Source organism: Ochotona curzoniae, unplaced genomic scaffold (genome assembly GCF_017591425.1).
Source record: "Ochotona curzoniae isolate NIBS_2020 unplaced genomic scaffold, NIBS_Ocur_1.0 contig_64, whole genome shotgun sequence".
Lineage (NCBI taxonomy): Eukaryota > Metazoa > Chordata > Mammalia > Lagomorpha > Ochotonidae > Ochotona > Ochotona curzoniae.
The window spans coordinates 1,972,861-1,990,219 of NW_024466502.1; the positions used below are offsets into that span (position 1 = coordinate 1,972,861).

General features: G+C 51.5%; 1 protein-coding gene across 1 annotated transcript in view; it reads right to left on the reverse strand.

Annotated features, from left to right (window-relative positions):
* The window catches only part of MYO16 (myosin XVI), a 361,148-nt gene that overhangs the window by 43,462 nt on the left and 300,327 nt on the right, over nt 1-17,359 (reverse strand). Inside the window, exon 31 of the mRNA XM_040991535.1 lies at nt 14,567-15,574. Within this exon, the coding sequence (XP_040847469.1) occupies nt 14,567-15,574 (1,008 nt within the window). The remainder of the gene's footprint in view (nt 1-14,566; nt 15,575-17,359) is intronic.

The window sequence follows — 17,359 nt, forward strand, 5'->3', positions numbered from 1 at the left end:
TTCTGGCTACTCCACTTCCAATCCACTTCCCTGTTGATTTGCCTGGGAAAACAACAGAAGACAGCCCGAGTCACTGAGTCCCCACAACAACGCAGAAGACTCAGATGCTCCCAGATCCTGTTTTAGGGTAGCCCAAACCTACTTGTTGCAGCCATCTGCGGTAAACCAGTGCATGGAAGTTCTCTTTTTCTCTCTCGTTCTCTAAGTTTGGCTTTCAAATAAATCAATAAATCTTAAAAAAGTATTTTCATGTTTCAAATTAGAAGGTCCAAGAATACTCAAGGCAGCCTTTAAAATTTCTCAGGCAAGTCGCACTATAATCCTTACCTCATCTGTGAAGCTTTGTTTTGTTTTTTAATTTTAAAAGCGTTCCTCCTGAAGGCTGACCCTGGAAGTAGTAAGGGGCAGGGCCTTCTGGAGGTAAGACATGAGAGCTCAAGGTCAGTGCTGCACGTTCGCGCAGTCATCTGACGTGCAGTCCCATCTCTCATTGGGTGTCGGCTCTCTGCCCGACACAGACCCTAACAGAACTGCAGAATCATCAAGGACATGTCTATTCCCAGATGAGGTCACTGAGGCTCCCAGAGGGTAAGCTGCAAGCCAACATTTCACAACTTGGCTGGTGTTGCAACTGGTGCAGATCCAGGGGCCCTGCCGCTACCGCCTGCCCACATTTATTCTCCCAAGCTTGACTCCTGCATGTTTTCCTTGCTTCATGTACTTCCTCCCTGCGACTTGGTTTTCTGGGACTCTGTGGCAGTGGGCTGGGAACTGTATCCCGGCTGCTGAAACGGGGTTGCAACATCCACAGAGACATCCCCTTAAGGGGGGTTTCCGTATTCGGTGTTAACTACGGGATTCTTGAATTTCTTAACTGTGTGTCAGCCTCTGCTTACAGATGCCCTCCTTCCAGTGAAACCCAACTAGGTGAGCACATCCGTGCCCCAGCTTGTTGACTTTCGTCCATGTGGACAGCTGCAGGACTCCATGCCAAGGAAGTGCAAGGATTTCCTGTACCTACACAGGGCAGGGGTGACAGCCCTGACTCCTGAGTCTGAATATGAGCGCTCCGTGCGGGCAGTTGAGGAACTACAAGCAACCAATGGGCAGCGGTCACTGGTCACTTTGGCTGTGTGGAGGGGACACCACAACCAAAAGCAAGAGCTGGAGACCCGGCCAATGTGAGCAAAGGAGCAGAGCAGGGATTTCTGCAAAGTCCTGGCTGCTCCGATGAGTGTGCTTGAAGAAGTCGGCGTCTGCATTCCAGGAAGAAGAGGGGCTGTGGGTCAGGGAATCCCCGGGCGGGCATGGGGCAGTAGGAGCTGGCCTGAGCACCCCATGTTTTGTTTCCTCACAGAGGCAGGATGGCCCCTTCACCTCTCTCTGCTGGGACTGCCTGCCGCCCACGCTTGGACGCGCTGTGATTTTCAAACAGGGTGCTTATTGGGCGGGAAGTGAAGCTGCTGAGGACAGATGGGGTGGGGGTGGGTCCTCTGGGGCTGGTAAACTGGGGTGTCTCAGGACCCTAGCAACGCCCAGGAGGAGAGGGAGACAGTGGGGTAGGGCCCTCCACGCTGGGAACTCGCTGCTCTCCCTTCAATCACCCTCACGTGGGATCCTTTCGCAGTGTTATTTTGTAAGAGTCTGAGACAGGATCCAGGTTTCAGGAACGCGGCAGAAAAAACAAACTCGGAGAGTTTGGCTGAGCTAATCCTGAGAGTGCTATGTCAGGCATAAAAAATGCGAAAATACATCTTGGAGTCATTACTCATAGCAGCCTGTGCCGCTATAGGAAAATTCCTCAGCGGGGAGGCCGCTGTGCCCGAGGGAATGCGCCTGCTCTCCGGGCCTGGCAGGAGGGAAGGGCCCCGATGCCCACAGCGCAGCCGCCGGGCACGCGGCGCAGCTTCCTGCGCTGGACAGTGTGAGCAGCCCTGCTTCCCAGCGCCCGCCCCGAGACGCTGTCATGCACACGGCTGGCTGCCGGTTCCCGAAATGAGCTTCTAGATTGTGTCCACCGGTCTCTCTAAAGTCTCCCAGCTGTTGGAGGAACCAGCCCCCACCCTGCTGTGCTTGATGGCATGAGTCAGGCATTCGGCAGTGACCTTGGTCAGCGGGGACCAACGTCAAGCAACGAAAGCACCCACAGACCCGGGGATTCTTCCGAAGCTCCAAGGCCGGAGAGAGGTGTCCTGTGTGGCAGCTCGCACCTGTATGCCGAGAGGGGGAAAGACGGAGTGGGGAGACCCAGAGGCCGGTGACGGATTTGGGCCAGCCTGGTTCTAGGATACCTGAGCCCTAGGAGGCAAAGTTTGATCCTCATTCCTTTGCTCATAGACGCAGAAATGCAGGCTCCAGGGCCTACTAGACACAGGGAAGGGAACAGTAGATCTGCTGGCTGCCAGGCACTGACACAGCTGTCACATACATGCACCATACATGGCAGGCTGCTTATGAGTCTCCATGCATCGGTCACTTAATAAGCAAACAAGCAAGACACAGGGCTGTGGTCATCATGAGGCCTGGCATGCACACAGCCTGGAGTTGACCCCAGGGCTCACACCTGCTTTTTAAATAACCTGCGTAAGGAACCACGGACTGCATTTTCAGCCGTGCTGTATGACAGAGTGCCACAAATGCTCACTTCCCCTGGGCTGAGTAGGGTGGGAGGCGATGCTGCTTGCCCCAGTCTCAGCCTCTGTCACCGCAGGCGGGGTAGGATTAGGGTTTGCGGGGGAAGCAGGAGCTGAAGTCAGAAACAGCCGTGGCTCCAGCAATGTGTGCCCAGCGCTGGAAGGATGCAGTCACTGAAAATCCAGACAACTGTTAGGCTAAGAGTTTCCAGGACTCAAAATGCACAGAAAAATCAAGTTGTGCCAATTTCTTTTCTCATTGAACCAACTGCATAATATTTCTTTGCCCATTTCTTCTGTCCCTGCCATGGAAGAGGGGGAAAAAAAAAGTCCATTTCTTTTCCTTTCTTGGTTCTGCAGTAGCGTCCTGTTACATAAACAGCTGACTATGCATTCCCTGCACACAATGCCGACCTGGCCTAGAGCCGGGTCTGAGCAGCACCTGATAGGTGGTGAGGTTACGTAGGCTGCAGCGGTTTTTGCACTTCAGCCCCTGAGGCAGAAGCAAAGCCAGGAATCCTGGAACGATGAGCATGTGGCAAAGATGCACCACACCACGGGGTCAGAACCACTTGCTCTTGTTTAGGAAAATGACCCCTCCTTACTTCCCCAGGAAGTGAGAGCAGGTCTGGTGTCCGGCCCTGCTCTTGGGAAGATCTATCTACTGCCTGGCCAGTTGCTAACACCTGCCCACCTCCAAGGCACCAAGTCAGAGCCAGACAGTGGAGGAAAGATGCAGTCACAGCAGAGGGCTGGGAATCTGCTACACATGGAGCCACCTCAAAGGCTCTGGAAGCCAGTAGGTACAGCCCGTGCAACAGGAATGGGCTACAGCCACGGACCTTGAGCAGCCTGCTGGGACATCAGGGAATTTGGCAGAGCTGGGGCTGAGCCACCACCCTGGAGGGAGGGGGACTCGGGGAGCACATGTGTTTGTGGGTGATATTCCCATTCCAGTGTGGAGGCACCATGGATACCAGCTGAAGACCCTGCCTGCACACACTGCTTCCCACCTGCGGGTTCTTTGGCGGCCTCGAACGACCAGACAGGTTCTGTTCACAATCGTCAGCAAGCTCCAGGGCGGCTGCTTTGATAACCTCAGCCACTGCGTCCTAGCTGGCACCTCGGCTGACATCGCTAATTCTTTACAAATCCTATGATTCAATTTCAGTCCATGACATAGAAGGCATCTCACAGAGGAGCTGCCAGCCTCTTGAAAGGACAGAAGGGGCACACTTGTGTGCCCAGGGAGACCCCATTTGACCCAGTGGAGTCATTTGTGTCCTTCCTATGGTGTGTGTGTCTACACATCAAGGAACATAGCAGTATCAAGAGAAACCTCTCCTTTCTGCCTAGCCTGGTGGTTACTCCAAGGCATCGTTTGACCTTGCCCTTCATGATTCTTCGAGCACACAGGACGAGGCCCACACTGGCACTTGGCATGAGGGACGAGAGTCCTCTGGTCCGCTGGTCCTTCCTCTCTGTTTTGTCTTTCTCTTGCTCCACCCCTCTGAGTACATCCTTGTGGTCCAGTGTTTCAAAGGACGCACCATCCTTATGGGCTGGGACATGGATGCGCTGGGTCACAACAGGCATGTAAGAACCCAGAACACTCACAGGTACCATGGGGGGCGGGGGGCCCGCTAGGAGTTCTCACAGTGTCCCTAGGCTAACTGACCTTCAGCCCCTGCAGCCCCTGGAATCCCTGAGGTTCTCCGCTTTGCATAATCCATCCCACCAAGCAGGGTGCCTGGCACCACACAGACCAACAGGGCTTTCTGAAGGCGTGAGGGAGTCGTGTCCTTCCCCGGGTTTTCTTTTTCAATATCAAAGAGCAATGTGACACATTCCTGCTGGCTTTATCATGTTACCTAAAGTTAGCCTCTGCAATTCCTAGTTCTGAAGAGAATGCGTTGCTTTGAGGCCAGAGCTTTTAGAGGTGGATTTTTTTACACTCATATGGAGGGCTCCGCACAGACATGGAGATGCACTCTGATGAGCAGCTGGACCACATCACTGGGTTTTCTAATGACCAGCAGATTAAAAAGACATGTTTACGATCCCACGTGACTGTGTGTCCCACACACAGCCTCTCCCTGTATCACTCTGAATTAAACATGATTTTAGGTCCCAACAAATGAATGAGGGAGAACCCCTGCTGGGCTGCAACGACTTCAAATTTATGCCCGTGATTAGGGCCTTGCCGTCTGGTGTGGCATCTGAGTGACTCAGCTGTGACTGTTGTGCCTCAGGTTTATGCAGTGGAGACAGGGAAGAGACAAACGGCTCCAGAACCCTGCCTTGCAAGTGGACAGCCAGATAACAACCTTGGAATGGAGCATTTTTATTAAGAACTGGAGACGATAGCCTTAAAAAATATTTATTTTTATTGGAAAGTCAGATTTACAGAGAGAAGGAGAGACAGAGAAAAATCTTAAATGAGTTAGTTCACTCTCCAAGTGGCTGCAATGGCTGGAACAGAGCTGATCCAAAGCCTGGAGCCAGGAATTTCCTCCCAGTCTCCCATGCAGGTGCAGGATACTAAGGCTTTGGGCCGTCCTTGACTGTTTTTCCAGGCCACAGGCAGGGAGCTGCAAGGGAAGTGGAGCAGCTGGGATACGAACCAGCACCCACATGAGATCCTGGCACCTGCAAGGCGAGGACTTTAGCCGCTAGGCTACTGCACTAGAATCAGGCAGATATTCTTAAGGCAAGCAGTGCATGAACAGTGTAGGGAGACCTTACTTCCGGTCACACATAAAGGCAGCTCCACAGCCAATCCAATTCTCACGGAAATGCAAAAGCAATGTTTCCTTTGTCCTCCAGGATCTGTAGCCGGCTTTGGTCACTGGCTTAAGAAGAGGTGTAAACAGACACAGGGCTTGTGACAGCAAACACAAGCGCTTGGGTAAGGGACACGCCAGTGCGAGCTGTAGCTCAGTGCTTGGTGATACGGGGAGCTGGCAGAGCGACAGTCCACCCACCGGCTCATCCAAGCCTTCTCTGTCTCAGCAGATCGGATCTTTCCAATCACCTTTTTCTTAATGAAAATGAAAACCCAGAAAATGCATATTTTCCTAGAAAATACCTTTGAGTACCAACTGAACATGTCAGTTCTTCCTTAGTTTTAATCAATACTCCTGCCAGAATCCCGGGTAGGAAGGAGCTGTTGGCCTGTCTGCAGGGACTCTGGGGCCCGTATTAATACAGATTCTCAGGTATGCAGCACAGGAACACTCTCCCAGGAATCAGCGCTAAGTCCCAGATCTAGCTCACGTCTGCTCTTGTTCAGGCCCTGCGTCAAAGCCTAGGTATTTGCACAGAGAGAAAAATGAATCATGTGGTCATTTGTTGCATTACTATAATTAACATGACAATAGGGGTGGCTAATGCTATTACATTTGAGAATGAAAGCTAAAAACTCCAGGGGCCCCTAAGAAGGAACTGACAGGGGCCTCAGAGACCACGCATACAGAGGTGTGGAATGTTCCAGGCTGGTCTGGGGACTAATCATAAAGATGATGCAAGTCAGTCATGAGTCCCTAAACACTGGAAGGCAATTAAAAATGGGTTTCTCTTTCTCTACTCTTCAGGAGAGGCTGTGGCACCGGTCTGGCTTCAGTGAGGAGAGCTCTGCATGCAGCACGCTGCTTCTAAGTCTTTTCTTCACAATAGGAGCAGAACTCCAGGACAGTGTGTTAGGAGGCAATAATGAGACGGACAGTTAGGAAGACCTGTATTGATTTGCTGAAGGCTTGCTGCAAGTGGCTTCCAGTATAAAGTCTGAGTTTCCCTTCAGAGCCCCCATTGGGCTTTTCATTTGCAATCCAGTGTAGATCCACAGTGCACACTGGCTACTTGCTTCAATGGCTGATAGCATGATAAAATATTTACTGCTTCTGAAAGATAATCCATTTCTGAGAAGACTGGCATTTTCTGAAAGTCGGGTAAAGTGCATTCTGCACCTTCTGATGGTACATTCCACAACGTCCTGTGCTTGGAGCCCAGAACGAAGCACTGGGAAATGTGCTATTGAACACACCCAGCTCTCAGACAGTGTGATGGTTTTCCGGCTGTGGCCTTCCCGTGTCAAGTTCCACGGGCTGTGGACAGTCTGACCACCATGCTATGCAGCTCCTGACTTGGAGTCCCTGTGCAGGGCACAAGACAGCACGCACAATTCAAAGGGCAAGCTTTGGAATTGGATTGATCTAAGCATTTAAGCATAGCCTTCTGTCTGGCTTTGCTCCTGAGGCACCATATTCCATGTTGCCAGTGGGTCCTTTACTCCCAGCAAACAGCCATGGAGGGGCAGAGCGTCCCGCTTCCTGCCGGGAGGCCTCTGGCACTGTTGTCATCAGAGCCTGTGTCTGTGTCTGCAGTTTAGGAGAGAAGGCACTGCACTCTTGCACACACTGATGTGCACACAGTGGGGCTCTCCATGGCTTCAGGCAGCCCGTGTGTCTCTCTCCTGTTCTCATCTGGGAGCTGCTGACAGTCGCGGCTCCCATTGGTCTGTTTTTGTTATGGTAACGCAGGCTGCTTAGGAAAGAAAGAGGACGTTTATTTGGTTTTGTGGTTGGGAAGCTCACAGCCAAGGTTGGGTGGTCTCCATCGTGCAGCTATCCGGCAAGGGTGTTCTTCCGGGCAAGCAGCAAGGCAGTGCAGAGCATCACGTGATCAGAGAAGGCGCAGACCTACCTACAAAATCCCTTTCCACAGGACCCCCCGGACACGTTACTTCATTTCCCAATGGCCCTGCCTTACCAACATGTTCATTGTATTCCACTTGCTCTCCTTTAGTCCCATTAAGAACAGATCTTAAATGTGGGCCTCTGGGTGACACCCGGGCTCATTTCTACATCACCACAGAACTGGGTTCATCCTACACAGTTGTTAGCACAGTTCCCGGCACTCAGCCAGGCTTTACCAGCCACGAAACTTCAGCTGGGGCCTGGGCAGGCTCAGATGCCCTCCTAACGATACTGAAGGTAACTTCCCCTATCTGAGTCAGGTGCTTCTTCAGGGAAGAGAGTTGGTGAACTCTTTGCCAGTAAACACAACTTAAGCGTGAGTCTGCCTTCAGTCTAGAAGGGCCTCCATCTGCAAGCGAAACTCTAGAGGGACTGGGACACCCAGAAACTCAGTGAGGAAATGATGGTTTCGCACATGAGGAAGGAGCCCCATCCTGCCTTGGGTGCTGTGGGCCCCCGATTCTGCAGAGCATGCTCATGGGAGGGACTGATGAGGATGAGGAGTGAGTGTACGACCTCCAGAGCGTATCTCACTGTAAGAATGTCGTGTGCTTCTCAGGCACGCCGAGCAGGGGCAGACTTCTTCCTGCCCTTTCCCACACCTTTTCCGGGTGATGAGTTTAGGTTTAACATCCAGAAGGAATTACTTTCCAAGGGAAGGACTTGGCACCTTTTAATTTTAATTGTTTTCAGAGTCAGAAGGGCATACAAGATAGAACTTAGGATTTGGGAGAAATGAGACATGCTGGATTCCTAAGTCAGTGACGGATTTGTTTTGGTGATTAAGGGAAAAATCATTTAATCCCTGAGCGTCTCTGGGTGTTTGTTAGTAAACAGTGCTTCACCCGCCCAGGGAGAAGATCTGAGGAGGAAGCAGATGTGCGCTCTGCCGCCTGGAGAGGGCCGCTTAGAAATGCAGCTGTTGAGGCACGGACAGCTGACACGTCGGGCTCCCATGCAGCATAGCCACCCACCGCAGGCATCGCCCACTTCACCCATCTGGACCTCTGCAGCCCTCGCAGAAGCAATCCTAGGCGTCTATGCTGACTTCCTGCGTCACCTGGAAGACACGAGGAGGCAACCAGCACTCGCTCTGGAGCACAGAGCTTAGAGTGCACTGGTCCCAGCAAGGGCAGCAGGCACCTGGTTTTCTCCGCAGAGAATCCGTGCTACACTCTAGGAGGACCATCAAGGACCTGTATGCCTGTAAGATGCCTTCCCTCAACCTCCATCTCCCTCTACCCCTGCTCGCCCACCTGCTCCTCCTCCACGATTGTGCCTGTCTTCTTCCAGACTCTTCTGAGCTGGGCTCTACCCACTGGCTTCCCTCCACTGCAGTGGGACTAGTTTAACTACTAGGTTCCCTGGAGCAAGCCTCATGCTTACATTAAGAAAATGCTTATTGGGTGACTCTAAAGGAATGAGCGAAACAAGTTCACACAAGTGTGGTTTAAAGGCCCCTGGCTTCACAACGTGCCTTCTCACCTTCTGGGCATTTAGAGAAAGTGTTGAAAGCTATGAGGGAGAACATGGCAACAAACACGCGGGCCTTCAGGAAAACATGGTCTTCCAGCCGACAGACAGGGCAAAGACACTGTGGGTAAGCATGCCTACCAATCAGCTTATCCACAGTTGAAGTTCAGATCCAAATATAAATATTTTCTATCTTCTAAATATTGGTTAAAAATTGTAGTAAATGCCATTTTTTCACTGGCTTACGTCATTTGTGCTCTTCATTTTTTATTGTTCTGTTTAGTTATGGGGCACTGTTCTTGCTTGCTCAAATAACCTTTCTTTTAAAATACCTTTTTAGGAATTTATTCCGGAGCAGCTGCTTTGCTTGGGGGTTAAGACCGACGGAGAAACCTCTATCCCACACTCCTGATCTGGCCTGGATTCCTGCTTCAGGCTTCTTTTTACTATTGCTGTTCAAGATGTATTCCCTTTATTGGAACGGCAGAGTGACACAGACAAAGGGACAGACACACAGGGAAAGGCAGCTCTGAGTCAGAAAGTCCACCTGATCTCACATGGGTGGCAGTTACCGCTTTCCCAGGTGCACCAGAAGGAAGCCAGCTCAGAAGCACAGCAGCTAGGATTCCTCCCTCCCTCCCTCCCTTCCTTTTCAGCAGTTAGTTATTGTTATTTGATGGGTGGATTTTTACAGAGAAAATGTAAGTCAGAAAGAGAAGTCTTCCATCTGCTGGCTCACCTCCCAGCAAAGGCCAGAGCTGAGCTGATCTGAAGCTAGAAGCTAGATGCCTCTTTGCAGTCTCCCAGGCGTCTAAGGGCTTGGACCACCCTCCTCTGCTTCCCCAGGCCACAAGCAGAGAGTTGAACCCAAAGTGGAGTAGACAGGCAAGGATGAGGCTCACATGCCCCTATGCACCCCTCCAGCCCTCCCCAACAAATAAACCTCCACGGAGAGAATTCAGTCACGGGGAGAGAAACATATACCACCTTGGGTAGGACACAGCACGCCAGGTCTGCATGCAGACAAGAAGTCGGGGGGCGGGGGCAGAGTCGACTCCTCATCCTGTTTCAGAGGAGAGATCTGCATAAGGCAGTCAGCTCTCAGGCTGCAGCACAGATTCCACGTGCTGCAGGAGCTTCTGTTTCAGACACCAAGGGCAGGGAATGGTCCCCGGCCAATGCTGCCCTTGCCCGCCAGGTGGCTTCTGCTGGCAACACTGGGCATTGCAGGTGTCCCATGCTTTGTGTTGCTTGTCATGGTGTGGGAACCACTCTGTAGTGGAGAGAGAGGCCCCTGAAACACTGGCTTGCCATGTAACCGTCATGCTGTTGTGATCTTCCATATTGTTTTGATGTTGTCATTGGAAACCCACATTTCTTTTTAAGGGCAGGCTTCCTCTGCATGGGCTGCCCGTGCGGGGGGAACCCAGCACTGGGCAGGCTTCCTCTGCATGGGCCGCCCATGCGGGGGGAACCCAGCACTGAAGGTCAGACAGGAAGCATGACTGGGCAATGCTGTTTCACTAGGTCGCTGGCCCTTCAGAAGTAAAAGCATAGTTGGGCTTCTGGCTCTTACTGCTGCTTCACGTCAGCAAAGACTGGAATGGACAGACCGGACTGCACCAAGTATGGAGGCTTAAGTATCTCCTCCCTCTTGAACAATACCTATGATAAAATATCTATCTATTTATTAACAGAGTGACCTGACAGTGGGATTCATTCTGAACTCATTCAGTGCTTGAGCAAGGAGACAGGCAGAAAGGGTTACAGTTCTGGCCTGGGAATGTATCCCGGGGCCTTCTCTCTACTTCTCCATATGTTTGAATTTTCCATAAGGCAAACTTAAAAAAAAGCACTCCTTTTAAAATAAATGGCCCTACAGAATTAAAATATCAGAGTGTAAAAAATTGTTTCTATAACACGAAAACTTCAACTCAAATATTCTCATTTGGAATATTTATGTAATCAAAGAGATATCTGAAATTATCAGTAATTTCACTTTAGCTGAAGTGATTTTTATGAGAAACGGCATGAGGGTTAAATCCATAAAATACGTTTCTGGGTCAAACTGCCATCTTTTCCAGGACGGTTTTAACAGCCTCTACCATGGGATAAGAAATCCTATGTTTCACAGCAGGTTTGCTTTCATCATTTTAAGCTCCGATTTGCATTTCAGAAGCTAAAGATGCGCAGAGTAGGAAAGTATTGAAGCAATTAAAAACATATTCTGGGGGACAGTGCATGGCTCAACTGGCTAATCCTCTACTTCCAAGTGAGGCATCCCATATGGGAACTGGTTCATGTCCCAGCTCTTCCACTTGCAGCCCAACTCCCTGCGTGTGGCCTGGAAGAGCAGCAGAGCAGGGCCCAAGGCCTTGGGCAACCCGGAAAAGCCCCTGGATGAGGACTGAATCAGCTCAGCTCCGGCCAGTGCTGTCATTTAGGGAGTGAATCAGCAGATGGAAGCTCTTTGTGTCTTCTTTCTGTAAAAATTTGCCTTTCCATTAAAAATAAATAAACTTATTTTTAAGCATACTCAACAGACCAGAATTTGCCTTAATTCACCCTTGTTCTCCCCTGTTTTCTTCAAATTCCTGTGCCACACTGCCCTCTGTCACATCTCAATGGAGTCACAGACAGATTTTCTGAATCCTGGACACACACATCTCAAGACGCCTTTCAGAGCAAGGCAGCAGCCTAGTGGGCTCCATCCACATTCAGGGAATACCCTAATGGCTCGGACCAGGCGACGAGGCCCATGATTCACAATCACAACTGGGGCTCAGCTACTGTTTTTTTTTTTAACCAAGGATCTGCAAGTATTCGGTACTGTGATCCCAGCCAGGGAATGGGATGTGGGACATTCTGAGAATTGACAGGTCCTTGTAAGTAGAATGCACACACAAAGAACCACTGAACCCCACTTACAGCCAGGCCAAGGGATGGCAGGTGCGCTCCAGGGAGAGCAGGCCCTTGTCCTGGGCCTGAGGCCACAGCTCCCCATCCTTACTGTGGGCTTACCTGTCGGACCTTGGTGAGCCCACACAGATGCCCACAGTTCCTTCCATTCCCGTTCTTCTGGCAGCTTCTTGCAGCAGTCTGGAGACAGCATGTTCAAGACATGCTCCGTCTCTCATGGCCTGGGTAACTCTGAGCAAGGTGACCCCCAGCTGGGAACCTCAATTTTCCCTTCTATAAGATGGGGATGTCAGCTCACAGCGTGAGGTAGATCTACTGGATTACGGGGCACAAGGCCAGGTATACATGAAGCACATTTTCTGGGTGTTCCAGGCTCTCAGGGAGTAAATGATTGCACACCTCAAATTGCATATGCCAGGGCCTACAGGAAACAACGGCCAATGCCTGAAATCCTCCTGCAGGCATGTCTATGGGACAGCAGCTGGCCAGAGCACCAACCAGAAGACCTCGGGGAACCATCGTCTTTAAGCTAGGAATGCATCTAGCCAGGATCTCCTGGGCATGTCGGTCCAAAGAGCAAGGGCCAGTGTGATTCTCTCTGCAGAGCACAGAGCAACTGCCTCGCAGTTCACATGTACAAGAAGTGGTCTGAATCCACCACACACACACACACACACACACACACCCGTGCTAACTGGTAGGACTGTTCTTTCAGGTGAATGTAAAGCTGGCTCTTACGAGGGTAAAGTGGGAGCTGAGAATGTGAGAGGATGCAAACCCCGAGTCTACAGTAAGTCCCAAACAACAGCTGCTCAAGTCCTGCTGAAGAAAGTGGATTATCGACCTCAGGATTAAATTGCATAAACCATGGTAATCGCATAAGCAGCTTTAGCACTCGGCACTAGCATTTTCCCTTTCCATATTTCACCCTCTTACCTTCTGCAGGAATAACCCACACTAAGTACCCCATAACAGCATCATTCCTCTCATCACAGACCGCAGAGACTCACAGAGTCCTCCAGTGTGTCATCAAAGCTCCTGTAATCTGGTGTGTGGGAACAGTAGAGCCTCGTTTGGCAGAATTTTCTGTGTATCAGCCACTGTGTTAATGACAAAAGCTGCCAATTCATGTATTTATGAGGAAATCATCAATGGCTCAAACCAATCTTTTCAAATTGGGAAGGCATCCTGAAAGAGCCCTCGGTAGGAAAGTAAATGTCTTGTAATTTTCGAGTTGAAGAAACTGTTGTTACTAGGCGTTTTGATACATGGATGTTACCACTGGGAGAGACCAAGAGAAATTTACACACAGGCCTGGGAGCCTCCTCTCCTCTCTCTGAGCCTCTGACTCTTGGTCTGGAATTCTTTAACCACATCTCCTTGAATAAAACAAGAGTTGGCCCAATTCTGATCTATAGTCAAATGAGGCTTACTGGGTTTTAAAGCAAATACTATTTTTAAAAATGGTTTCTCTTACATTTCTTTTTGGACCTTAGAATGAAACATAACTTGAAAAATTTAAGCATTCTGCTATTTTGAAGTATAATTTCGCTCATTAATGGCCTATAATTAAGAACCCATCAGCTAAACAATTAGCTTCTTTTGGTCTGAGAACAACACGGCTTGTTCACTCATTTGCTAAGGTTCTCAGTCTTGACCTGTTTTGTACTCCTTTACAGTGCTTCCTGGATCTTTTAGTTTTCACAGTGAAAATAATTTCCTTCTTAAATGACAAAAAGAGTAGGTATGTTTGTGTCTTCTTTTGGAGAAGGAGCAGGCTGATGTGTAACTAAAATGTTGCACCACTAATCAAACTCTCCTGTCCCATCCCACCACCTGCTCCCAGGGACGAAGTATCACTTTCCACCCTAAAGTCTCCTGTCTGCCAGGTGCGGATACCAACAGTCTCGGGGCAGAGGGAGGCACACGGCTCTGCGGGCACTGCTGCAAGTCCGTCACGAGAGGGCACTTCTCATGTCTGCCCTTCTTTCCCCAAAGACAGAACAGGAGGAGCTATCTTCATGAGACCATTGCCCACTCCCTCTTTTTGGAAGATGATACAATTTCCTGTGATCACAAAGAGTACACTCGGCACCAAGGCAGCCAGACCTGGGCAAGGTGGCACAGGTTGAGCTGCTGGGGAGAGATTAGACAACATTTTGAAAGAGGATCCTTGTGCTGGCTACGCTGTGATTTAGCATGGAGACCAAACACACTCGCGCACAGGCTGGCCAGTCTCTGGCGCCCCAGCCTGGGGCCGAGCCCACTCCAGTGCACCTTCAAGTACACACAGCTCCTTTGGCTAAAAAACCCAGAGAAAACCCACCAGTGAGAAAACACAGGTGTCAGCCTGCCTGAGTTCAGCTGTTTCTGGCATAGCGCATGGATGGAAGACACAGTGAATTTCCGAAGTGCCAAGTGAGAGGTACCAAAGGAGGTGGTCACCCCACAGTCACCCCCAGCTGCTGTCCCGGGGCTGGTGTCAAGGAGAGGGATACCCAGAAGTTCATGATGGACGGTGAACCAGGAAAACCAGCACTGTGAGGTATCACACCACCAAGAAACCAGAAGTTACAATGCAACTTTGCTCTTCTAAGTACTGTGACAATGTACTAATTCTACTTCTGTATCAGGAGCTGGAATGTCTAATTTTGCTCTATGGAACGTTGATTCTTACCTGCCTGGCCATGTGGGTTGCACCTGCACTGAAGGGCCACCCCACCCCCCACGCACACAGGGGTGCTTGTGTGCAGAGACATACACAATGCACAAAGAGGGTGCGCTTACCTTCCGCCTCCCTGATTCTCCTTCCCGCGGCAGACTTGCGCAGCACGCAGCGGCCGGAACTGAAGAGGCTGGTCAGCTCGTCCAGGGGGCTGGAGACGGGTCTGCAGCCGGGGGGGCTGTAAGGGCCCGGGGACGAGGAGGAATCGCAGCTGCCCTTCCTGAGGTTGCCTCGAGCTGCCCGGGCCGGCGAGCAGGGTACCTTGGCGAAAGAGCTGCACGGGCCTCCAGCTGGGGCAGAGTTAGGCTTCGGAGGCCCTTTGCACAAATCCGCAGTGGCCATCGCCCTCCCAGTGTGGACGGCGACGGTGTCGGGCGGGAACACGAAGGACGCGGCCGGCCGGGGAGCAGCGGGCAGTGGTGGCAGGGGTGGTGGTGTGGATGGCGGCGGCAGGGAGCCTTGGCCGGCCCCGTCAAGCGCAGCCAAACCTGGAGACGTGGGCCTGTCGCCTTCTGCCTTGGGGTTTCGGGAATTCTGCGGGGATAGAGGGCTGGAGCCCTCGGACTGGACGGGGTACTTGAGGTTGGTCTCCAGGACCGGCAGTTTCTTCACCTCGAGGGGCGTCAGGGGCGACTCATCCGAGGCGGGAGAGCAGGTGGCCGGCGCCGGTGGGAAGACCAGCAGTGGTGGCCGGTGCGGGAGCAGGTTGGGGAAGGGCGGCGGGATGTCACTGGTGTTGTGGCTGGGCCCCGCGGGCGCCAGCCCGAAGGTCATCTCCTCGTACACGGCCTCCACCTGCTCTGGGCTGCCAGGCCCTGGGCCGGCCCGCGCTGCCGCGCCTCCCACCATCTCGATGTACACGGGCTCTGCGTCCGCGTCCTCAGCTTCTGTCGCCATCACGGCCGGGGGAGCACCTGCCGGGCCTGGAGGCGGCCCGTTCGTGGGCCGGGGACCCCAGATCTCCTCATAGGAGCCGCTGAGCTTGGTGTGCGGGCTCCTTTTGGGCTTCCGCGGAGGAATCTTCTTCATGGTGCTGTAGTCATCGCTGTGTGGCCGTGGCCGGGACAGGGCTGGAGCAGAACAGAGGGGGCGGTCAGCAGAGGCCACCTCCTAGGAGCTGAGTCCCGGCTGTGGGATGCGGGGACCCCGGTCTGCCTCACAGGGGACCCGGCCTGGGGAACAGAGGGACTCAAGGTTACCTCCCAGGGGCCAACCCCTGATTGTGGGACACAGGACCCTGGTCTGCCTCTAGGATTTTGGCCAAGTCAAATTCTGCACACTCTGGCTAGCATGAGAGTGGAAGACATCTTCCAGCCCTCCAGGAAGGATGTCAGGTGGAAAACAAATCCCAAGGAGTATCGGCCGACTGAAAAGTTACAAGGGAAACTGAAAATACAGTTAAATGTAGGCGGTGCAACATGTTTTGAAATCCATTCATGCAAGAGTGTAGAAGGCTCAGGGAAGGTGCCTACCATGAGAAAACTGCTACAGGACTTCCAACCTGTGTCGACCTGAAAAACTCTATTTGCTTCTGGTCAGAGACTTTTACAATGCCCTCCTAAGAAGCCCCAGATGGAGCAGGGTAACGAGCCCTTGGAGACGACCCTGTTGGTAGGATTTCGCGTTCCCGGACTTGGGGATGAGGAACCCGGACAGCGAGCGTCTCCAGGGCCTGTGGACACTGCCTGCAGGAAGCCAGCAGCGTCAGCTGGCGCTGTGCCATGGACAGAGTTTAGCCACTAGCACGTCCTTACGGATGCGGCAACTGGAGAAGGGCTGTACTGATGTGCCACACGTGAATCCTTGACAGAGACAGATATTTAAAAGAAAGCCAAGGGTGGAAAATGTTGCTAAGAACTTCTTCCATGCGAACTTGCAAAAGGAAGAAATCCCGTATTAGTAATTTTGAAAAAGGCCCAATCTTCTTCAAGACAAGTCCAGCCACAGTTACTACAGGCTAGGCAGAACAAGCAACACTGTCTCATTCCTCTAACATATTCTCACTATAAATTGCAATAATGCCATTACTACACGTACTTTCTCTGCACACACAGATGTTAACACTAGAAAAGGCACATGCATGTTTACTGAGATTTCCCTGCACAGAAGTCCTGGACTATTTTACTAATTCGGTATATTGGGAGTCTGGGGATTTTGTCCTTTTCCTGAGTTATTTAAGTAAGGCAGTCATAGCTGTGCGTCAGTGACCGTGCCCTCCGACAGACCTGGTGTCCCAGTCTGCGGAAACAGAATCATGCAGATGAGAAGCCGCTGAGTCAGGCAGCCCTGTGTCCAGAGCTCATCCAATCCTTCATTCACTTCTCTGCAATTCTGCAGTATCTCCCGAGACTCAGTGAATAAAGAGCAAACGCTCCCTGCCTTCCTCTGCTCTACTGAGAGCAGCCAGACAACAGAGGGAAATGCAACGAACGAGACAACTCTAATATTCCCGAGAAGGACAGCAAACAGGCCTGAGGGAGGGCCAGTGCATGCTGTGGGTGGACACATCCACAGTACACTGATGCTCACAGCCATCTCAAAGGAACACAACAGATGCTAGGTACAAAGTCCTCATCTCAGTTCTAGGCACACTGTGAGTACAAAATAAAAGGGGATTGGTCAAGTGTGCATGCAAAGGTATAAAGCTAATTTCCTGACTCACTGGACATTTTTGTATGCCAACATTATGCAAGACTCCCCAAAGTGGCAACTTGTAAGAATCGAATACCCAGGTGCACAATTCCTTAATTAATATGCATTATTCCGATGACTATCAATGTGCTGAACAACAGCTCATGAGCTTCTCCCAGAACCAGTCCAGTCCTTCTCACACTAGCAGCACAGAGTCCTTCTAA